Below are 24,739 nucleotides of genomic sequence, written 5' to 3'. Positions count from 1 at the left end.
AACGTGTGACCTGGCAATTGCCTTCATCATGACAATGCCCAGGTGCTCATTGTGGAGTTCGCAGCTGAACGTCTCTCTGCCCATCTGGGGCATGACTACTCGGTTTCCCCATAGTAGGCAATCGGCCTGATTGCCCAGTCCCCATTCAGGACACATTTCTTGACTAAAGACAGTAGCGGGTCTCTATTTGTCCAGACTTTGATCTGACGGGCTGTCACGGGTGAACCTTCACTTTCGAAAGCTTCAACAGCCATGACCATCTCAGCAGCATGCTCGGTTGCCCCCTCGGTGGTGGCTAGTGGGAGCCTGCTGAGTGCATCGGCGCAGTTTTCGGTGCCTGGTCTGTGCCGAATTGTATAGTCATAGGCGGCTAACGTGAGTGCCCACCTCTATATGCGGGCCGACGCATTTGCATTTATGGCCTTGTTGTCGACCAAAAGGGACGTTAGGGGTTTGTGATCTGTCTCCAGCTCAAATTTCCTGCCAAACAGATACTGGTGCATTTTTTTTTACTGCATATGCACATGCAAGCGCTTCCTTTTCTACCATCCCGTAGCCCATTTCTGCCTGGGACAGATTTCTGGAGGCATAAGCTATCGACTGTAACTGACCCTTCGCATTAACATGCTGCAACACACACCCGACACCATAGGACGACGCATCGCACGTTAACACAAGTTTCTTACATGGGTCATATAGCGTTAACAGATTGTTGAAGCCCTTTCCTGGCTGACCCCCCCCAGACCCATTTGCGACCTTTGCGTAGGAGCACGTGTAGCGGCTCTAACAGCGTGCTCAATTTGGGAAGAAAGTTACCAAATTAGTTCAGGAGCCCCAGGAACGAACGCAGCTCCGTCGTGTTATGGGGTCTGGGTGCTCTCTGGATCGCTTCCGTTTTGGACGCAGTAGGGCTGATCCCGTCTGCTGCTAGCCTCAGCCCCAGGAATTCTACCTCTGGAGCTAGGAAGACGCACTTTGCCTTTTTCAGTCGCAGACCTACCCGGCCCAGTCTGCGTAGCACCTCCTCCAGGTTGTGGAGGTGTTCTTCGGGATCGCAACCTGTGATGAGGATGGCGTCTTGAAAAACCACCGTCCTTGGAATCGACTTGAGGAGACTTTCCATGTTTCGTTGAAAGATCGCGGTGGCCAAGCGAATCCCGAACGGACATCTGTTGTACTCAAACAACCCCTTGTGTGTCGTGATGGTGGTCAGCTTCTTCGACTCACTCGCCAGCTCCTGGGTCATGTAAGCTGAGGTTAGGTCCAATTTTGAAAAAAGTTTGCCACCGGATAGCGTCACAAAGAGGCCCTCCGCTCTCGGAAGCAGGTACTGGTCTTGGAATGACACCCGATTGATGGTGGCCTTGTAATCACCACATATCCTGACCGACCCATCCGCCTTGAGCACCGGCACAATTGGGCTCGCCCAGTCACTGAATTCGACTGGCGAGATGATGCCTTCCCTCAGCAGGCGGTCCAATTCGCCTTCTATCTTTTCCCGCATCACGTATGGCACCGCTCTGGTCTTGTGGTGTACTGGCCTGGCGTCCAGGTTTATGTGAATCACTACCTTGGTCCCCATGAAAGTGCCAATGCCAGGTTGAAATAGTGTGTCAAATTTGTCCAGGACCTGTGAGCATGATATTCGCTCCACAGTAGAAATTACATTGACATCGCCCCATTTCCAGTTCATGACAGCAAGCCAACTCCTCCCCAGCAGTGCGGGACCGTCCCACGGGACAATCCAGAGTGGCAACCTGTTCTCCGAATCTTTGTGGGTCACGACTACCGTGGCGCTGCCTAGCACCGGAATGATCTCCTTTGTATATGTCCGTAGCTGTGCGTCAATCGGCAATAATTTTGGCCGCCTGGCCTTGGATGCCCACAAGTTGTCGAACTGTTTGATACTTATCGGGGACTGGCTGGCCCCTGTGTCTAGCTCCATTGATACTGGGATGCCATTGAAGAGCACTTACATCATTATCGGTGGCATCCTGGTGTATGAACTGTATATGTGCTCCACATGAACGCGCTGAACTTCAGCTTCCAGCGATTTCCCCCAGTGTTCATTTAGCCTCGTCGGTCTTACATCGGGCCTATCCTCCTCGTACATCAACCTGGCTGCAGGCTTCCTGCACATACGTGCCAAGTGACCGCTGACGTTGCAATTTCTGCAGGTATATTGCTGATACCTGCAAGCTCTGGCTGTGTGTTTGCCTCCACACCTCCAACATGAGCCGTTGTTGGAAACAAAAGGTCCATTACCAGTCGATCGTCTCTGACTGTGTCTGTAATTGTCCTTAAATGCACCATTGACAGGTGTTGATGGCCCCATTGTCCCTTGCGATGGCATGAATCGCCGTTCAGCTAGCCATTGTCTCTGTTGAATTCCCCCTTTGGGTTCGACTACATGCTCAGGCATGTCCGATTGCCCCTGTCTGCCTGGAGAACTGTGTGCCGCGTTAACAATGTTGACTCCCTGTCCATTTGCTGCATTTAAACCAAGATTTTTGTCAAACATCATTCTGGTTTCTTCCTCCCCTGAGATAAATGTCTGGGCCATCAAAGCCGACGTTTCCAGGGTCAAGACTTTGGTCTCAATCAGTTTCCTGAAAACGCCAGCGTGCCCGTGCCCTCAATAAAAAAGTCTCGCAGCATCTCCGCTCTGCATGCATCTGGGAACTTACATAGGCTCGCCAGTCGCCAGAGGTCCGCCACAAAGTCTGGAATGCTTTGCCCCTCTCGCTGCCGGTGCGTGTAAAACCGGTGTCTCGCCATGTGCATGCTGCTCGCCGGTTTAAAGTGTTCCCCGATCAACTTATTGAGCTCTTCAAAAGTCTTGTTCGCGGTTTCTTCATCAGGGAGTACGTCCTGGATCCACAAACCGTCAGGAGATGAGCCCTGCGTTTATCGGCCGAATCCTGTCCCAACCAATCCTTGGTGACGAAACTTTGCTGTAGTCTCTCAATAAAATCATCCCACTCATCACCGACACAATACCTCTCGTCTGTGCTGCTAGAGGCCATGCTCGCGTGGTTTAAATCCCAGTTTCTCGTCACCAATAATATGTCCTTACTTTACAGTATAAATGCACACGAGGCCCATACTTGAGAGAATGTCACTCTGTGACCAGTTACCTTTATTGGCCAGCACTGAAGTGGAGAAGGTGGGTGGAGCTTCCCCTTTTTTACCTGAAAGTCCAGGTTAGGAGTGTCTCCCACAAGTTCACCACCTAGTGGTCAGTGTTGTCACGGTGTACAACTTGGGTCAGTTTATACATGGATTACACTGACAGGAGAATACATGACAGATTGTGTCAATATTGACAGGTTACTGGGAGTGTGAGAGTATTTACAGGGGCTCCCGTCAAACACTCCCAGGGCAGCTGCTGGGCAGGCCACATCGTCTGCATGCCCGACACGAGACTCCCAAAGCAAATGCTCTACATGGAGCTTCGACACGGCAAGTGAGCCCCAGGTGGACAGAGGAAACGCTTCAAGAACACCCTCAAAGCTTCCTTGACAAAGTGCAACATCCCCATCGACACCTGGAAATCCTTGGCCCACGACCACCCAAAGTGGAGGAAGAGCATTCGGGAGGGCGCTGAGCACCTCGAGTCCCATCGCCGAGAATAAGCAGAAATCAAGCATAGACAGCAGAAGGAGCGTGTGTCAACCGAGGCTCCCCGACCACACTTTCCTTCAAGCACTGACTGCCCCACCTGTGAGAGAGACTGCAAGTCCCGCATTGGACTGTACAGTCATCTGAGAACTCATTTTTAGAGTGAAAGCAAGTCTTCCTCGACTCAGAGCGTCTGCCTATGATGATGATGAAATACAGAGTAAAGCTCCCTCTACACTGTCCCATCACACACTCCCAGGGCAGGTACAGCACGGGTTAGATACAGAGTAAAGCTCCCTCGACACTGTCCCATCAAACACTCCCAGGGCAGGTACAGCATGGGGTTAGATACAGGGTCAAGCTCCCTCTGCACTGTCCCATCAAACACTCCCAGGGCAGGTACAGGGAGTTAGATACAGAGTAAAGCTCCCTCTTCACTGTCCCATCAAACACTCCCAGGGCAGGTACAGGGAGTTAGATACAGAGTAAAGCTCCCTCTACACTGTCCCATCAAACACTCCCAGGGCAGGTACAGGGAGTTAGATACAGAGTAAAGCTCCCTCTTCACTGTCCCATCAAACACTCCCAGGGCAGGTACAGCATGGGGTTAGATACAGGGTCAAGCTCCCTCTACACTGTCCCATCAAACACTCCCAGGGCAGGTACAGGGAGTTAGATACAGAGTAAAGCTCCCTCTTCACTGTCCCATCAAACACTCCCAGGGCAGGTACAGGGAGTTAGATACAGAGTAAAGCTCCCTCTTCACTGTCCCATCAAACACTCCCAGGGCAGGTACAGGGAGTTAGATACAGAGTAAAGCTCCCTCTACACTGTCCCATCAAACACTCCCAGGGCAGGTACAGGGAGTTAGATACAGAGTAAAGCTCCCTCTTCACTGTCCCATCAAACACTCCCATGGCAGGTACAGCATGGGGTTAGATACAGGGTCAAGCTCCCTCTACACTGTCCCATCAAACACTCCCAGGGCAGGCACAGCATGGGGTTAGATACAGAATAAAGCCCCCTCTTCATTGTCCCATCAAACACTCCCAGGGCAGGTACAGGGGTTAGATACAGAGTAAAGCCCCCTCTTCATTGTCCCATCAAACACTCCCAAGGCAGGTACAACACGGGGTTAGATACAGAGTAAAGCTTCGATATTGAGATAAGTGTCCATTCGTGGAAAGGTTCAATTCCAGACCCACGTTGGATCGAATCAGCAGCGGTGTCCGGGTGAGAGTATTTGTTGATGCTTATTACCTTGTATCTTCGCCAACAGATATTCAGCAGTTCTACGAAGTGTCATTGGAGAGCCAACCGGCCCAGCACTGCTCCAAGAAAGTGCCCCTCAAGGTAGGAAATCACAGCTTTGTATCGATGTGCTCGATGGTCTGGTGGGTGTGGCGGGTCTCGGGGTCAGAGCTTGGGCCCTTGGTTATCAGTGGCACTGGATGGGCACGGACATGGCAACTGGAATATAATGCGGATAAATGTGTGAAGTTACCCACTTTTGATAGGAAAAATAGAAAAGCAGAAGATTTTTTATCTGGTGAGAGATCGGGAAATGTTGGTGTTCGGAGGGACCTGGGTGTCCTTGTACACGAATCACTGAAAGTTTACATGCAGGTACAGCAAGCAATTAAGAAAGCAAAGGCTATGTTGGTCTTTGTTACAAGAGGATTTGAGTATAAGAGTAAAGACGTCTTACTGCAATTACATCCTTGTAGGTGGTCCCTCGAACCAGGATTTCACATGAGTTCACAGATGTTTCAATGAAGGACTCGATGTTCCAGTCCTGAACTCCAATTGAGGGGGTGGAAGATGCCTGTGGGTGGATTTTTTTAACGTGTGGTGGCTGTTGCACACCAGCCACCACACGGGCTTGACAAACCGAGGCCTTGGTCCAGTGGCAAGGGTTGGACCAGGACAACTGGAGACCTGCTCTGCTGCACGGACCTAGTGCGCGCACATATCTGCTCTGCTGCTCCTGGGCCCTCGGCTCTTCTGGGCCCCGTACCCTCATTTGTCGCATCTCCGCCACGATCTCCCTCTGCTCCTCCGCCACAAACATTCGCCGCAACTCCGCCACGATCACTCACTGCTCCTCCGCCGCAAAAATACTCGCCGCGCCTCCACCATGATCCCTCACCGCTCCTCCGCCACAATCTCCCGCCGCACCTCCGTCACGATCACTCACTAAATCTCAGCCACGATCCCTCATTGCTCCTCCGCCCCAATCACTCGGCGCAAGTCCGCCACGGCCTTCCCGTTCCTCTGCTGTACCAGAGTTCCTGCCCACGCTCCAAACGGTGATCTGGGTCCTGATGACGCCATCCAGCCGCCCACCTCGAAGCCGTCGCACATGTGTGTCAGCTCGCGTTGGAAGCTGCAGTGGCATGCTTCAGCTCTTTTTCTAGCCCCGACCTGCAGGTTATATATGGCCCTGGTGAGACCACACCTGGAGTACTGAGCACAGTTTTGGTCTCTTTACCTAAGGAAGGATATATTTGCCATTGAGGGTGATACGTCCTTACTACACAGTATAAATGCACACGAGGCCCATGCTTGAGAGAAGGTCAATCTGTGACCTGTCCTTTATTCCTTAGCACTCAAGTGATGAAGGTGGGTGGAGCTTCCCCTTTTGTACCTGAAGGTCCAGGTTAGGAGTGTCTCCCACCTAGTGGTCAGTGTTCTCACGGTGTACAACTTAGGTCAGTTTAGGTCAGGGTTACAATGCTGGTTGAATACATGACATCACCTCCCCCCCCCAAAGTCTTATTGGGATCACAGGTTGAGTCTCTCTGGTGGTTTACGCTCCCTTGTAGAGCGCCTGAGTTGGGGCTCCGGTTGTTGGGCGCTGGCCTGAGTGTCTGCTGTTTGCAGTGCCTCAGGCCTGTCCGGACTGCCCACAGTGACTGGGCTCTCCTCCCTTTGGTTCCGGTGTTCGGTCACCTGTGGTGGAGCGAACTCTATATCGTGTTCTCCCTCTGCTTCTTCTATGGGGTGGCTGAACCTCCTTTTTGTTTGATCCACATGTTTGCGGCAGATTTGTCCATTGGTAAGTTTAACTACCAGAATCCTATTTCCCTCTTTGGCAACCACAGTGCCTGCGAGCCATTTGGGCCCTGCAGCGTAGTTGAGGACAAAAACAGGATCATTTACATCAATACATCGCACCCTCGCATTCCTGACATGGTAGTGATATTGTGACTGGCGCCTGCTCTCGACAATTTCTTTCATGGTGGGGTGTATAAGGGATAATCGGGTTTTGAGCGTCCTTTTCATTAGTAGCTCTGCGGGTGGAACCCCTGTGAGCGAGTGTGGTCGGGATCTATTGGCCAACAGGAGGCGTCATAAGCGGGTTTGTAGGGAACCCCCTTGGAATCTGAGCATCCCCTGTTTGATTATCTGCACTGTTCGTTCTGCCTGCCATGAAGTCCTGGAATTCAGTGCTTGTGAAGCACAGGCCATTGTCGCTGACCAAGATGTCCGGTAGACCGTGGGCGGCGAACATTGCCCGTAGACTTTCTACCGTGGCAGAGGATGTGCTTGAATTTAAAATGTAACACTCGATCCATTTGGAGTAGGCGTCTACTACAACCAAAAACATTTTCCCCATGAAAGAACCTGCGTAGTCCACATGGATGTGTGACCAAGGCTTGGCGAGCCATGGCCAGGGGCTAAGGGGGGCTTCCCTGGGCGTGTGGCCCAGCTGGGCACACGTGTTGCACCTGCGAACACAAAGTTCCAGATCTGCGTCTATCCCTGGCCACCAAACGTGTGACCTGGCAATTGCCTTCATCGTGACAATGCCCGGGTGCCCATTGTGGAGTTCTCTGATGAACACCTCTCTGCCCATCTGGGGCATGACTACGCGGTTTCCCCACAGTAGGCAATCGGCCTGAATCGAGAGTTCATCCTTGCGCCTGTGAAATGGTTTAAATTTCTCAGGGCATGCCCTGTACGTGGCTGCCCAGTCCCCATTCAGGACACATTTCTTGACTAGAGACAATAGCGGGTCTCTATTTGTCCAGACTTTAATCTGACGGGCTGTCACGGATGAGCCTTCGCTTCCGAAAGCTTCAACAGCCATGACCATCTCAGCAGCATGCTCGGTAGCCCCCTCAGTGGTGGCTAGTGGGAGCCTGCTGAGTGCATCGGCGCAGTTTTCGGTGCCCGGTCTGTGCCGAATTGTGTAGTCATAGGCAGCTAACGTGAGTGCCCACCTCTGTATGCGGGCCGATGCGTTTGCATTAATGGCCTTGTTGTCGGCCAAAAGGGACGTTAGGGGTTTGTGATCTGTCTCCAGCTCAAATTTCCTGCCAAACAGGTACTGGTGCATTTTCTTTATCGCATATACACATGCGAGCGCCTCCTTTTCTTCCATCCCGTAGCCCCTTTCTGCCTGGGACAGACTCCTGGAGGCATAAGCTACCGGCTGTAACTGACCCTTGGCATTGACATGCTGTAACACACACCCGACACCATAGGACGACGCATCGCACGTTAACACAAGTTTCTTACATGGGTCATATAGCGTTAACAGATTGTTGGAACATAACAAATTGCGTGCTCTATTAAAAGCCCTTTCCTGGCTGTCCCCCCAGACCCATTCGCGACCTTTGCATAGGAGCACGTGCAGCAGCTCTAGCAGCGTGCTCAATTTGGGAAGAAAGTTACCAAAATAGTTCAGGAGCCCCAGGAACGAACGCAGCTCCGTCGTGTTACGGGGTCTGGGTGCTCTCTGGATCGCTTCCATCTTGGATGCAGTAGGGCTGATCCCGTCTGCTGCTACCCTCATCCCCAGGAATTCTACCTCTGGAGCTAGGAAGACGCACTTCGCCTTTTTCAGTCGCAGCCCTACCCGGTCCAGTCTGCGTAGCACCTCCTCCAGGTTGTGGAGGTGTTCTTCAGTATCGTAACCCGTGATGAGGATGTCATCGTGAAAAACCACCGTCCCTGGAATCGACTTGAGGAGGCTTTCTATATTTCGTTGGAAGATCGCGGCGGCCGAGTGAATCCCAAACAGACATCTGTTGTACTCAAACGACCCCTTGTGTGTCGTGATGGTGGTCAGCTTCTTCGACTCACTCGCCAGCTCCTAGGTCATGTAAGCTGAGGTCAGGTCCAATTTTGAAAAAAGTTTGCCACCGGATAGCGTCGCAAAGAGGTCCTCCGCTCTCGGTAGCAGGTCTTGGAGTGACACCCGATTGATGGTGGCCTCGTAATCACCACATATCCTGACCGTCCCATCCGCCTTGAGCACCGTCTCGCCCAGTCACTGAATTCGACTGGCGAGATGATGCCTTCCCTCAACAGGCGGTCCAATTCGCCTTCTATCTTTTCCCGCATCACGTACGGCACCGCTCTGGCCTTGTGGTGTCCTGGTCTGGCTTCCGGGTTTATGTGAATCACTACCTTGGCCCCCATGAAAGTGCCAATGCCGGGTTGAAATAATGAGTCAAATTTGTCCAGGACCTGTGAGCATGATACTCGCTCCACAGAGGAAGTTGCATTGACATCGCCCCATTTCCAGTTCATGACAGCAAGCCAACTCCTCCCCAGCAGTGCGGGACCGTCCCCCGGGACAATCCAGAATGGCAACCTGTTCTCCGAATCTTTGTGGGTCACGACTACCGTGGCGCTGCCTAGCACCGGAATGATCTGCTTTGTGTAAGTCTGTAGCTGTGCGTCAATCGGCGATAATTTTGGCCTCCTGGCCTTGGATGCCCACAACTTTTCGAACTGTTTGATACCCATCAGGGACTGGCTGTCACCCGTGTCTAACTCCATTGATACTGGGATGCCATTGAGGAGCACTTTCATCATTATCGGTGGCGTCCTGGTGTATGAACTGTATACGTGCACTCGCTGAACTTCAGCTTCCAGCGATTTCCCCCAGTGTCCATTTCTGCAATTTCTGCAGGTATTTTGCTCATCTCTGCAAACTCCGGCTGAATGTATGCCTCCACGCTTCCAGCATGAGTTGCGGTTTGAAACAAAAGGTCCCTTGCCAGTCGATCGTCCCTGACTGCCCCTGTTATTGTCCTTGAGTGCACCATTAACAGGTGTTGATGGCCCCATTACTGGCCGCATTGTCCCTTGCAATGGCGTGAATCGCTGTTCAGCTTGCCATTGTCTCTGTCGAACTCCCCCTCTGGGTTCGACTACATGTTGGGGCATGCCTGACTGCCCTTGTCTGCCTGGAGAACTGTGTGCTGCTTTAACAATGTTGAATCTCTGTCCCAACCATTCCTTAACACAGTACCTCTCGTCTGTTCTGCTAGTGGCCATGCTCGCGTGGTTTAAATCCCAGTTTTTTGTCGCCATTGATACGTCCTTACTACACAGTATAAATGCACACGAGGCCCATGCTTGAGAGGAGGTCAGTCTGTGACCTGTCCTTTATTCCTTAGCACTCAAGTGATGAAGGTGGGTGGAGCTTCCCCTTTTATACCTGAAGGTCTAGGTTAGGAGTGTCTCCCACCTAGTGGTCAGTGTTCTCACGGTGTACAACTTAGGTCAGTTTATACATGGGTTACAATGCTGGTTGAATACATGACAGAGGGAGTGCAACGAAAGTTCACCAGACTGATTCTTGGGATGGGGGGATTGTCCTATGAGGAGAGATTGAGCAGACTGGGCCGATATTCTCTAGTGTTTAGAAGAATGAGAGGTGATCTCATTGAAACATATAAAATGATTACACGACTTCACAGGGTAGATGCAGGGAGGATCTATATTAATGACTTGGATGAAGGGACCGAGTGTAATGTAGCCAAGTTTGCTGATGATACAAAGAGAGGTGGGAAAGCAAATTGTGAGGAGGACACAAAGAATCTGCAAAGGAATATAGACAGGCTGAGTGAGTGGGCAAACATTTGGCAGATGAAGTATAATGTGGGAAAATGTGAGGTTATCCACTTTGGCAGAAAAAATAGAAAAGCAAATTATAATTTAAGTGGAGAAAAATTGCAAAGTGCTGCAAGACAGAGGGACCTTGGGGTACTTGTGCATGAAACACACAAAGTTAGTATGCAGGTACAGCAAATAATCAGGAAAGCAAATGGAATGTTGGCCTTTATTGCAAGGGGGATAGAGTATAAAAGCAGGGAAGTCCTGCTCCAACTGTACAGGGTATTGGTGAGGCCACACCTGGAGTACTGCATACAGTTTTGGTCTCCGCATTTAAGGAAGGATATACTTGCATTGGAGGCTGTTCAGAGAAGGTTCACTCGGTTGATTCCTGGGATGAGGAGGTTGACTTTTAAAGATAGGTTGGGCCTGTACTCATTGGAGTTCAGAAGGATGAGAGGAGATCTTATCGAAACTATAAGATCATGAGTGGTCTCGATAAGGTGGACGCAGAGAGGATATTCTCCACTCATAGGGGAAACTAGAAGGCATAGTCTCAGAATAAGGGGCCGCCCATTTAAAACTGAGATGAGGTGGAATTTCTTCTCTGAGGGTTGTAAATCTGTGGAATTCTCTGCCCTAGAGAACTTTGGAGGCTGGGTTATTGAATATATTTAAGGCGGAGATAGACAGACTTTTGAGCAATAAGGGTTATGGGCAGCGGGCAGGGAAGTGGAGCTGAGTCCATGATCAGATCAGCCCTGATCTCATTGAATGGCGGAGCAGACTCGAGGGGCTGAATGGCCTCCTCCAGCTCCTATTTCTTATGTTCTTATGTAAAATCCATTTCCCCACCTGACCCGCCACCGATCGTGCCCGCTGACCCCTGGGAAATTCTACCCGCAGACCTGTTCAGCGGCTGTTGACCAACAGAGTCACACCAGTGCAGGGCAATATGAGTTTAGATAAATTCTTTGACATTGAAAACGGACTTGCATTTCTATAGCTCTGTTCACACCCTGAGGACCAGTGAAGTACTTTTGGAGTGTGGTCACTGTTGTAATGTGGGAAACGCGGCAGCCAACTTGCGCACAGCAAGCTCCCACACACAGCAATGTGATAATGGCCCAGATAATCTGCTTTTGTGATGTTCATTGAGGGATAAATATTGGCTCCAGGACAGTTGGTAGTATTCTCGCCTCTGTTCACGTCCCACTCCAGAGACTTAAGTTTCATAATCCAGGCTGACACTCTCGGTGTAATATTGAGAGAGCGCTGCAATCATCTGTCGGATGAGGCGTTAAACCGAGGCCCCGTCGGCTCTCAGGTGGATGCAAAAGATTTCTATTTCGAAGAAGAGCAGGGGAGTTCTCCCCGGTGTCCTGGGCCCAATATTTATCCCTCAATCAACATCACAAAAAACGGATAATCTGAGTCATTATCACATTGCTGTGTGTGGGAGCTTGCTGTGCACAAATTGGCTGCCGCGTTTCCCACATTACAACAGTGACTGCACTTCAAAATAAAAAGTGCTTCATTGGCTGTGAGGCGCTTTGGGACGTTCTGAGGGAGTGAAAGGCGCTATAGAAATGGGAGCTGTTGCTTTCCTTTGCATTCAGTGAAGCCACTGGTCTCTTCACGGAGTCCCTGCTGGGCCTGACGGCCCGGCACTGCAGATTGCATTAGTCACGGCCATTACCCTGGACAGTCCCCGAGGTGTTCTCGGCTACTGTGCTGCACACTGCCTCTTTCAGGATTGCTTTTGCACCTCCCCACTCAGCGGGAGATCTCTGAGTGCTCCGGCCCTGGATTGTATCAGTCGGCACACAGCTGCCAACCTTCGACACGCACGCGGTGATCTGGGGGAGTGCGTTGCCCACTCTTCAGCGAACCCGCTCCATTTCTATTCTCTTGTTCGCTATCTTGGTGCCATAATTAACGCCCAAATGAGCTTTCGACCGGTACAACTAAGACCGCCTATTTCCACCTCCGTAACATCGCCCGTTTCCGCCCCTGCCTCAGCTCATCCGCTGCTGAAACCCTCATCCGTGCCTTTGTTACCTCCAGACTTGACTTCCAACATGCTCCTGGCTGGCCTCCCATATTCTACCCTACGTAAACTAGAGGAGATCCAAAACTCGGCTGCCCCATGTCCTAACTTGCACCGAGTCCCGCTCACCCATCACCCGCCGTGCTCGCTGCCCCGTGTCCTAACTCGCACCGAGTCCCGCTCACCCATCGCTCCCTGTGCCCGCTGACCTGTGTCCTAACTCGCACTGAGTCCCGCTCACCCATCACCCCCTGTGCTCGCTGCCCCGTGTCCTAACTCGCACCGAGTCCCGCTCACCCATCGCTCCCTGTGCTCGCTGCCCCATGTCCTAACTAGCACAGAGTCCCACTCACCCATCACCCCCTGTGCTCGCTGACCTACATTGGCTCCCGGTTAAGCAACGCCTCCATTTCAAAATTCTCATCCTTGTGTTCAAATCCCTCCATGGCCCTCGCCCCTCCCTATCTCTGTAATCTCCTCCAGCCCCACAACCCCCCGAGATATCTGCACTCCTCTAATTCTGCCCTCCTGAGCATCCTTGATTATAATTGCTCCACCATTGGTGGCCGTGCCTTCTGTTGCCTGGGCCCCAAGCTCTGGAACTCCCTCCCTACACCTCTCCGCCTCTCCCCCTCTCTTTCCTCCTTCACGATGCTCCTTAAAACCGACCTCATTGACCAAGCCTGCGCTAATTTCTAGTTATGTAGCTCAATGTCAAATTTTTATCCCATAATACTCCTGTGAAGCGCCTTGCGACACCTCACTGCATTAAAGACTCTATATAAATACAAGTTGTTATTACGGCGCAGGGAGTGAAGATGAACAGCTAGCAACCTGTCTCGAAATGCACACCAGTAGACGTGGTGTGATTTACTTTACCTAGCCCAGCAATGGGCACCAAATTAGGTGCCAGCCATGGCTCAGTGGGAAGCACTTTCTCTTGCCTCGGAGTCAGAAGGTCGTGATTTGAGCCAATCCAGAGACTTGAGGCCCATAACCAAGGCCAACACTCCCAGTGCAGTTCTGAGGGAGCCCCGCACTGTCGGAGAGGCAGTACTGAGGGAGCGCCGCACTGTCGGAGGGGCAGTACTGAGGGAGTGCCGCACTGTCGGAGGGGCGGTACTGAGGGAGCGCCGCACTGTCGGAGGGGCGGTACTGAGGGAGCCCCGCACTGTCGGAGGGGCAGTACTGAGGGAGCGCCGCACTGTCGGAGGGGCGATACTGAGGGAACGCCGCACTGTCGGAGAGGCGGTACTGAGGGAGCGCCGCACTGTCGGAGAGGCGGTACTGAGGGAACGCCGCACTGTCGGAGGGGCGGTACTGAGGGAGCCCCGTACTGTCGGAGGGGCAGTACTGAGGGAGCGCTGCATTGTCGGAGGGGCAGTACTGAGGGAGTGCCGCACTGTCGGAGGGGCAGTACTGAGGGAGCGCTGCACTGTCGGAGGTACCGTCATCGGATTAGACGTTAAACTGAGGCCCTGTCCCTCTCCGATGTATGTAAAAGATCCCACGCCCAGAATTTCGAAAGAAGAGCAGGTTAGTTCTCCCGGGTGGCCTGAGCCAATATTTATCCCTCAATCAGCTAGTGAATCCAGAAATCCCAGCCTCATCGCCAGTGGGATATATTCTGACGACATCACACACAAGGTGGCTCTACACAGAAAGTGTCATCATGTGACATTGGCACATGATCCTTTATTATTTACATAAGTAGTTGCATTACTGCAGTAATCCACTAGAGGGAACTCTATTACAACTAAAATTACAGATGATTTGGTCAGTTATCAGATGGCTGTTTGTGGGAGCTTGCTGTGCGCAAATAGGCTGCCGCGTTTCCTACGTTACACCAGTGACTAGACTTCAAATAAAGAGGTGCTTGATTGGCTGTGACACAGTTTGGGACATCCTGCGGTGGTGAAAGGCGCTATGCAAATTCAAGTCTTTGATTTTTGTACTCTGCCAGTTGTTTCTGAGCAGGGTCGGTGTTATAGTCGTGATGTTCACAGCGTGCGTAATTAGTCAATAATAAAACAAGAAAAGTGCTGGTACAGGAGCTGATGATTCATCAGAGTATGACAAAGCCCTTTAAAGGTTCTAATCACCATCCCGCACACTTACACACACCCGGCCTTTATCATCCTTCATTCCTGGGGTTGGCTCCACGCGGCGCGGCATAATGCTTTAAGTGGTGCCTCTGTCCGCAGGTTGGTGATTAATGCCCGCGACACGGCCGAGTGAACAGCCTTCAGGTGGGAGGGCAGGCAGCGAGCATTCAGTCAGCCGGCTGACCTTGGAAAGGGTCACAACCACGTGCCACCCTGCTCTCTCTCCCGTTCTCCAAAACAGCATTCGCCAAAACCCATCGGAGGCAGGGACCCGTACCTTGACGGCTAGCTCAGCCGCGGCTCAGTGGCCCGCTCTCTCCCTCGCATCCGAGTCCGAAGGTCGAAGGTACAAGTCTCACCCCAGAGAGTTGAGCACAAAAAAAATCTAGGTTGTCACTCCCAGTGCAGTGCCGAGGCAGCGCCGCACTGTCGGAGGGGCAGTACTGAGAGAGCGCCGTACTGCGATGTCGGAGGGGCGGTGCTGAGGGAGCGGCGCACTGTCGGAGGGGCGGTACTGAGGGAGCGCCGCACTGTCGGAGGGGCGGTACTGAGGGAGCGCCGCACTGTCGGAGAGGCAGTACTGAGGGAGCGCCGCACTGTCGGAGGGGCAGCACTGAGGGAGCGCCGCACTATCATAGAAACATAGAAAATAGGTGCATGAGTAGGCCATTCGGCCCTTCGAGCCTGCACCACCATTCAATAAAATCATGGCTGATCATTTACTTCAGTACCCCTTTTCTGCTTTCCCTCCATACCCCTTGATCCCTTTAGCCGTAAGGGCCATATCTAACTCCTTCTTGAATATATCTAACGAACTGACCTCAACAACTTTCTGTGGTAGAGAATTTTACAGGTTCACAATTCTCTGAGTGAAGACGTTTCTCCTCATCTCAGTTCTAAATGGCTTACCCCTTATCCTTAGACTGTGACCCCTGGTTCTGGACTTCCCCAACATCGGGAACATTCTTCCTGCATCTAACCTGTGCAGTACCGTCAGAATTTTACATTCTTCTATGGGATCCCCTCTCATTCTTCTAAACTCCAGTGAATACAGGCCCAGTCGATCCAGTCTCTCCTCATATGTCAGTCCTGCCATCCCAGGAATCAGTCTGGTGAACCTTCGCTGCACTCCCTCAATAGCAAGAACGTCCTTCCTCAGATTAGGAGGCCAAAACTGAACACAATATTCCAGGTTTGACCTCACCAAGGCCCTGTACAACTGCAGAAAGACCTCACTGCTCCTATATTCACATCCTCTAGCTATGAAGGCCAACATGCCATTTGCCTTCTTCACTGCCTGCTGTACCTGCATGCCAACTTTCAATGACTGATGTACCATGACACCCAGGTCTCATTGCACCTCCCCTTTTCCTAATCTGTCACCATTCAGATAATATTCTGCCTTCATGTTTTTGCCACCAAAGTGGATAACCTCACATTTATCCACATTATACTGCATCTGCCATGTATTTGCCCACTCACCTGACCTGTCCAAGTCACCCTGCAGCCTCTTAGCATCCTCCTCACAGCTCACACAGCCATCCAGCTTAATGTCATCTGCAAACTTGGAGATATTACACTCACTTCCTTCATCTAAATCATTGATGCATTTTGTAAATAACTGGGGTCCCAGCACTGAGCCCTGTGGCACCCCACTAGTCACTGCTTGCCATTTTGAAAAGGACCCATTTATCCCAACTCTCTGCTTCCTGTCTGCCAACCAGTTCTCTCTCCACGTCAGTACATTTCCCCCAATACCATGTGCTTTAATTTTGCACACCAATCTCTTGTGTGGGACCTTGTCAAAAGCCTTTTGAAAGTCCAAATACACCACATCCACTGGTTGTCCCTTGTCCTCTCTATTAGTAATATCCTCAAAAAATTCCAGAAGATTTGTCAAGCATGATTTCCCTTTTATAAATCCATGCTGACTTGGACCGATCACTGCTTTCCAAATGAGCTGCTGTTTCATCTTTAATAATTGATTCCAACATTTTCCCCACTACCGATGTCAGGCTAACCAGTCTATAATTCCCCATTTTCTCTCTCCCTCCTTTTTTAAAAAGTGCTGTTACATTAGCTCCCCTCCAGTCCATAGGAACTGATCCAGAGTCGATAGACTGTTGGAAAATGATCACCAATGCATCCACTATTTCTAGGGCCACTTCCTTAAGTACTCTGGGATACAAACTATCAGGCCCTGGGGATTTATCAGCCTTCAATCCCATCAACTACCCTAACACAACTTCCTAACTAATAAGGATTTCCTTCAGTTCCTCCTTCTCACTAGATCCTTGGTCCCCTAGTATTTCCGGAAGATTATTTGTATCTTCCTTCCGAAGACAGAACCAAAGTATTTGTTCAATTGGTCTGCCATTTCTTTGTTCCCCATTAGAAATTCACCCGAATCTGACTGCAAGGGACCTACGTTTGTCTTCACTAATCTTTTTCTCTTCACATATCTATTGAAGCTTTTGCAGTCAGTTTTTATGTTCCCAGCAAGCTTCCTCTCATACTCTCTTTCCCCCCCATCTAATTTAACCCTTTGTCCACCTCTGCTGAATTCTAAATTTCTCCCAGTCCTCAGGTTTGCTGCTTTTTCAGACCAATTTATATGCCTCTTCCTTGGATTTAACACTATCCCTAATTTCCCTTGTTAGCCACGGTGGAGCCACTGTCGGAGGGGCAGTACTGAGGGAGCGCCACACTTTCGGAGGGCCAGTACTGGGGGAGCGCTGCACTGTCGGAGGGGCAGTGCTGAGGGACTGCCACACTGTCGGAGGGGCAGTGCTGAGGGAACGCCGCACTGTCGGAGGGGCAGTACTGAGGGAGCGCCGCACTGTCGGAGGGACAGTACTGAGGGAGCGCCGCACTGTCGGAGGGGCAGTACTGGGGGAGCGCCGCACTGTCGGAGGGGCAGTACTGGGGGAGCGCCGCACTGTCGGAGGGGCAGTACTGAGGGAGCGCCGCACTGTCGGAGGGGCAGTACTGGGGGAGCGCTGCACTGTCGGAGGGGTAGTACTGAGGGAGCACTGCACTGTCAGCCTCCCAAATTATTTTTAAAAGTTTCTCAAGTTGATTAAAAGTTTAAAAGTCAATTAAAAGTCTAAAATGTAAGCCAGTAGTAGGTTACTCCCCTCGCTGATGTCCGAGTCTGCCCCTACACAGATTCAGGTAGAGCAGCTTTTGGCAGGGCCCTAGGGCAGGTGCAGCCCGTCGTTGGGCTGGGCCGGCTGGCTGGCTAGTTTAAGAGACCCGGAGTGCGAGGCTGGGCCAGACCGGCCGGCTGAAGGGACCTGGAGCGCGTCGTTGGGCCAGGCCCTCCGGCCGAAGGGACCAGGAGTGCATCGCTGTACCCTTGCACAAAGGCCAAGAATTATCTCAGAGCTGCTCCCACTCAGCCAATTACTGCCCCATCAGTCTACACTCGATCATCAGCAAAGTGATGGAAGGTGTCATGAAAGGCACTGCAGAAATGCAAGTCTTTCTTTATCTGCCCCAAAGTTTAGCAGAAGACACCATCTACAAAGAAAGACTTGCATTTATATAGCGCCTTTCACAACCAATTAAGTACTTTTAGAGTGTAGTCACTGTTGTAACATGGGAAACGCGGCAGCCAATTTATGCACAACAAGCTCCCACAGACAGCAATGTGATAATGACCCAGATCATCTGGGTTTTTTTTGAGAGGTTTATTTAGGGATAAATATTGGCCACGACACCAGGGATGTCTCCTCTGCTCTTCTTCGAAATCATGCCACGGGATCTTTTACGTCCGCTTGAGAGAGCAGACGGGGCCTCGGTTTAACGTCACATCCGAAAGACGGCACCTCTGACAGTACGGCACTCCCTCAGTATTCCCCCTCCGAAAGTGCGGCGCTCCCTCAGTACTCCCCCTCCGACAGTGCGGCGCTCCCTCAGTACTGCCTGTCTGACAGTGCGGCGCTCCCTCAGTGCCGCCCCTCGGACAGTGCAGCGCTCCCTCAGTACCGCCCCTCGGACAGTGTGGCGCTCCCTCAGTGCCGCCCCTCGGACAGTGCGGCGCTCCTTCAGTACCGCCCCTCGGACAGTGCGGCGCTCCCTCAGTACCGCCCCTCCGACAGTGCGGCGCTCCCTCAGTACCGCCCCTCCGACAGTGCGGCGCTCCCTCAGTACCGCCCCTCGGACAGTGCGGCACTCCCTCAGTGCGGCCCCTCGGACAGTGCTGCGCTCCCTCAGTACTGCCCCTCGGACAGTGCGGTGCTCCCTCAGTGCGGCCCCTCGGACAGTGCGGTGCTCCCTCAGTGCGGCCCCTCGGACAGTGCAGCGCTCCCTCAGTACCGCCCCTCCGACAGTGCGGCGCTCCCTCAGTACTGCCCCTTGGACAGTGCGGCGCTCCCTCAGTACTGCCCCTTCGACAGTGCAACTCTCCCTCAGGAAGTGTTGGCCTGGGTTATGGGGCTCAAGTCTCCAGAGTGGGGGCTCGAACCCACGACCTTTCTGACTCCGAGGCAAGAGGACGACCCACTATGCCACAGCTGACACACTAGGGCGGTGACCCCTTTGGAGATTCCCCCTCTCAAACCCGATCCATGACTCGACAGCAAGTGGGTGGCTGGAAGGGCAGGGAGCCCGGGTCATTGTCCTGAACGAGACAAAGGCTTCGGGGAGTGGGTGGGGAGAACCGAAGAAGAACAAAGACTGTACGAGGGGCAAAAAACAGCCTTTTACGCTTAGCATCAGCACTGGTGGAAAAGATTAAGTGCATTGATAAACCTCAGCGTTGGGGGCAGAGTAGGGAAGCTCATATTGCAAGATTGATGTCGTTTATCAGTGTTGCTTAATTAAATCTTTTATTAAGCCCTGGAGTTCAATCGTTAATCTGGCTGCAGCTCCAGTAAAGATTGCAGAATAGTCTTTTAATTAGTTCTTGGAAGCACTTCCAGTGGCTCAACACGGAAGGGGAACTGCAACTGTGGTTTTGTACTCTGGAAGGAGGGCACTTCAAATCAAAAAAAAAATGGGAGTGGAATTAGTTGAGGGGAAACTTGTTTTAAAAAAAAATAATACCTGGGGAACAGAATCTTAAAGTTCTTGTGCGTTTCAGACTGGAAATGCATCCTTCATTTAGAGATGAGGGTTAAAATATTCCCAGTGCTGCATTTGCACCATCCATCGATTGGTTTCCACCTTCTTTTGGAAATGAACTGATCCGCTGATGACATCAGGGATTGTGCACATTAATGTAGAGTGGGGCGGGAGGTTCGATCCATTACGTCCCCAAGGGAATGGAAATCGACAGAGTGCTATATCCATCCCTTAAGAACCTAAGAATATAAGAAATAGGAGCAGGAGTAGGCCATTCAAGTACTAATTCGACAGATTTCTTTCAGGAAATATCATTTTGGTATCCAGTCTCTGAGTAATTTGAGCCGTGATGTGTGGGGAGAATCGCGAGCTCGGGAGGAACAGGAGACTTTGGACATGTGTGTAACAACTCCACCGACACCTGGGAGTCCCTGGCCACAGACCGCCCTAAGTGCATCCGGGAGGGCGCTGAACACCTCGAGTCTCGTCGCCGAGAGCATGCAGAAACCAAGCGCAGGCAGCGGAAAGAGCGTGCGGCAAACCAGTCCCACCCTCCCTTTCCCTCAACGACTTTCTGTCCCTCCTGTGACAGAGACTGTGGTTCACATATTGGACTGTTCAGCCACTTAAGGTCTCATGTTAAGAGTGGAAGCAAGTCTTCCTTGATTCCGAGGGACTGCCTATGATGATGATGGTTCCCAAAACGCTCCCCCACTGGAGGCTTTCCTCGCCTCGAGTCTGCGTCTGTTGTCGACTCATTGATGGCGATCGTTCGCTGTGATTGGTCAACAACTCCATTATCAGACACACAAACATAAGATATAGGAGCAGGAGTCGGCCATACGGCCCCTTGAGCCTGCTCCGCCATTCAATAAGATCATGGCTGATCTGATCTTGGCCTCAACTCCTCTTCCCTGTCCGCTCCCCATAATCCTTGACTCCCTTATCGTTCAAAAATCTGTCTATCTCCGCCTTAACTATATTCAATGACCCAGCCTCCACAGCTTTCTGGGGCAGAGAATTACACAGATTCACAAGAAGAAATACCTTCTCACCTCTGTTTTAAATGGGCAGCCCCTTATTCTGAAACTATGCCTCCTAGTTCTAGATTCCCCCACGAGGGGAAACATCCTCTCTGCATCCACCCTGTCCAGCCCCCTCAGAATCTTATACGTTTCAATAAGATCACTCTCATTCTTCTAAACTCCAGTGAGTACAGGCCCAACCATTCTTCATAAGTCAACCCCTTCATCTCAGGAATAGAAACATAGAAACATGAAAGGTCTTGAGCCTTAACCCAGGTTTTTCAACTTAAAAACAAAACCCTTTACTCTGTATCTAACCCCGTACTGTACCTGCCCTGGGAGTGTTTGATGGGACAGTGTAGAGAGAACTTTACTCTGTATCTAACCCCGTGTCGTACCTGCCTTGGGAGTGTTTGATGGGACAGTGTAGAGGGAGCTTTACTCTGTATCTAACCCCGTGCTGTACCTGCCCTGGGAGTGTTTGATGGGACAGTGTAGAGGGAGCTTTACTCTGTATCTAACCCCGTGCCGTACCTGCCCTGGGAGTGTTTGGGACAGTGTAGAGGGAGCTGTGCATTAGTGGTAGCCTTTTCGGTTATGGAAGACCTCAGGATTGTGATGCAGTGCCTGCAAAGCGATGTGGGTGCAGTCAATGGCACCCTGCATTGTGATCAGGGCCAGGAGAGACGTGAGTTCGGGGCCGGGGGCCCAGGGGCAGCACGGCCCAGCCCACACTGCGATATGTGTGTGTGCACAGTCGGTCCGTGCAGCAGAGCTGATCTCCTCGTCTTGTGTAATCCTCGCCACTAGACCAAGACCTAGCTCTGTCAAGCCCATGTGGTGGCTGGTGTGCAACGGCCACCCCACGTTAAAAAAATTCATGCACAGGCTTCTTCCACCCTTCAGGATGTAGTTCGGGTCCTTCATTGAAACACCTGTGAACTCGACCTTTTTTTGGCGTGGAAGCAAGTCATCCTCGTTTCGAGGGACTGCCTATGATGATGAATATCCTTTATCTTGATGTGCAAAGAAAGTCTGACTTTATGAAGAGAAATGTACGAATTTGTGATTGGCATTGTGCGACATAAGAAAGAGGAGCAGTTGCAAAGATAAATTTGACACCGTGCCACGTAAGGGGATATTAGGACAGGTCAAAGAGGTAGGTTTGAAGGAGCAACTTCAAGGAGGAAAGAGAGGCGGAGCGGTTTAGGGAGGGAGTTCCAGAGCTTGGGGCCCAGCAACTGAAGGCACGGCCACCGGTGGTGGAGCGATGAAAATCGGGGGATTGCAAGTCTTTTGCATGAGCCTACCATCTCTGGTGGATCTCTGGTGGGTAAAAGATCCCCCAGCCACTACTTCGAACAAGGGCAAGGGAGTGCTCCCCGGTGTCCTGGGCCAATATTTATCCTTCTACCAACATCACTTTTCCAAACATACCATTACAGAGTGCGTCACAAACCTTGCCGTGCCTTACTGCGTCTCCTAACTGGGAAGGGATCAGGTGAGGGGAAATTTAGAAAGTTGAAGAGAAAGGGCCAGGAAATAAAATAGAGTAGCGATAGGGGGAACGATGACCAGGATGTGACAGGAAGGGACAGAGCGTACAACCGTAAGAGTGCACAAATAGGGTCAGTGTAGGGAAAAACGGTAATGCATGCAGCATTCAGAACAAGATAGATGAGTTGATGGCACAAATAAAAATAAATGGGTATGATCTGAGAGCCATTCCAGAGATGTGGTTGCAAGGTGGCCAAGGCTGGGAACTGAATATTCAGGGGGACTTGACGTTTCGAAAGGATAGGCAGAAAGGAAAAGGAGATGGAGTAGCTCTGTTAATAAAGGAAGAGATCAGTACAGCAGTGAGAAATGATCTTGGCTTAGAAGATCAAGATGTAGAGGTGGGTGAAGGTTAGAAATAGCACGGGGAAGAAGTCACTGGTGAGAGTAGTCTATAGGCCCCCAAACAGTAGCTACACTGTAGGACAGAGTATAAATCAAGAAATAATGGAGGCTTGTAAGAAAGGCACGGCAATAATCATGGGTGATTTTAATCTTCATATTGATTGGACAAATCAAATTGGCAAAGGTAGCCTTGAGGACGAGTTGATAGTATATTCGGGATGGTTTCATAGAACGATACATTGTGGAACCAACCAGGGAACAGGCTATTTTCGAACTAGTAATGTGTAATGAGACAGGATTAATTCATGATCTCCTAGTGAAGGATCCTCTCGGGAAGAGAAATCATAGCATGATAAAATTTCACATTCAGTTTGAGCGCGAGAAACTTTGGTCTGAACCTAGTGTCTTAAACCTATAAAGGCAATTAGAAAGGTATAAAGACAGAGTTGGCTAAAGTGGACTGGGAAAATAGATTAAAAGGTCAGGCAGTAGATAAGCAGTGGCAGACATTTAAAGAGATATTGCATAATTCTCAACAAAAAGATATTCCATTGAAAAAGAAAGACTTTATGAGAAGGATAAACCATCTGTGGCTAACTAAGGAAGTTAAGGATGGAATCAAATTGAAAGAAAAAGCATTCAATGTTGTGAAGATTAATGGTAGGCCAGAGGATTAGGAAATCTTTAGAATCCAGCAAAGGACGACTAAAAATAATAATAGAGAGAAAATAGGTTGAGAGTAAACTAGCAAGAAATATAAAAACAGACAGTAAGAGCTTCTACAAGTATATAAAAAGGAGGAGAGTAGCTAAAGGGTGGCAGACAGGAAGCAAAGAGTAGGAATAAACGGGTCCTTTTCAGAATGACAGGCAGTGACTAGTGGGGTATCGCAAGGTTCAGTGCTGGGACCCCAGCTGTTTACAATATACATTAATGATTTAAACAAAGGAATTGAATATAATATCTCCAAGTTTGCAGATGACACTAAGTTGGGTGGCAGTGTAAGCTGTGAGGAAGATGCTAAAAGGCAGCAGGGTGACTTGGACAGGTTAGGTGAGTGGGCAAATGCATGGCAGATGCAGTGTAATGTAGATAAATGTGAGGTTATCCACTTTGGTGGCAAAAACAGGAAGGCAGAATATTATCTGAATGGTGACAGATTATGAAAAGGAGAGGTGCAATGAGACCTGGGTGTCATGGTACATCAGTCATTGAAAGTGGGCATGCAGGTACAGCAGGCGGTGAAGAAGGCAAATGGCATGCTGGCCTTCATAGCGAGAGGATTTGAGTATAGGAGCATGGAGGTCTTACTGCAGTTGTACAGGGCCTTGGTGAGGTCACACCTTGCATATTGTGTACAGTTTTGGTCTCCTAATCTGAGGAAGGACATTCTTGCTATTGAGGGAGTGCAGCGAAGGTTCACCAGACTGATTCCCGGGATGGCAGGACTGACATATGAAGAAAGACTGGATCGACTAGGCTTATATTCACTGGAATTTAGAAGAATGAAAGGGGATCTCATAGAAACATATAAAATTCTGATGGGATTAGACAGGTTAGATGCAGGAAGAATGTTCCCGATGTTCTGGGGGAGGTGGGACCAGTACAAACCGGACGGTCTGCACCTAGGCAGGACCGGAACCAATGTCGTAGGGGGAGTGTTTGCTAGTGCTGTTGGGGAGGAGTTAAACTAATGTGGCAGGGGGATGGGAACCATGCAGGGAGACAGAGGGAAACAAAAAGGAGACAAAAGCAAAAGACAAAAAGGACAAGAGTAAAAGTGGAGGGCAGAGAAACCCAAGGCAAAAAACAAAAAGGGCCACTGAATGTAAAGGGGCTGCAGGAGAGTTCAAAACTAAAAATCATGGTTTAAAAACTAGTATTAAAACACTCTACCTAAACGCACGCAGCATTCGAAATAAAATAAATGAGTTGACGGCACAAATCATTACAAATGGGTATGATTTGGTGACCATTACAGAAACGTGGTTGCAGGGTGGCCAAGACTGGGAATTAAACATACAGGGGTATCTGACGATTCGGAAAGATAGACAAGAAGGGAAAGGAGGTGGGGTAGCTCTGTTAATAAAGGATGATATCAGGGCAGTTGTGAG

The 24,739-nt window shown here is 50.6% G+C and overlaps 1 protein-coding gene across 2 annotated transcripts in view; it reads left to right on the top strand.

Moving 5' to 3' along the window:
- Window positions 1-24,739, top strand: part of LOC139232692 (disks large homolog 4) — a 438,206-nt gene that overhangs the window by 19,001 nt on the left and 394,466 nt on the right. For both annotated transcript variants that reach the window (XM_070863168.1, XM_070863167.1), the window contains exon 3: window positions 4,901-4,974. In XM_070863168.1, the coding sequence (XP_070719269.1) occupies window positions 4,901-4,974 (74 nt within the window). The remainder of the gene's footprint in view (window positions 1-4,900; window positions 4,975-24,739) is intronic.

This window comes from Pristiophorus japonicus, chromosome 20 (assembly GCF_044704955.1).
Source record: "Pristiophorus japonicus isolate sPriJap1 chromosome 20, sPriJap1.hap1, whole genome shotgun sequence".
In the NCBI taxonomy this organism is placed as follows: Eukaryota; Metazoa; Chordata; class Chondrichthyes; family Pristiophoridae; genus Pristiophorus; species Pristiophorus japonicus.
The sequence above is the reverse complement of the archived record's forward strand: the minus strand, read 5'-3'. Positions and strand labels throughout refer to the sequence as shown.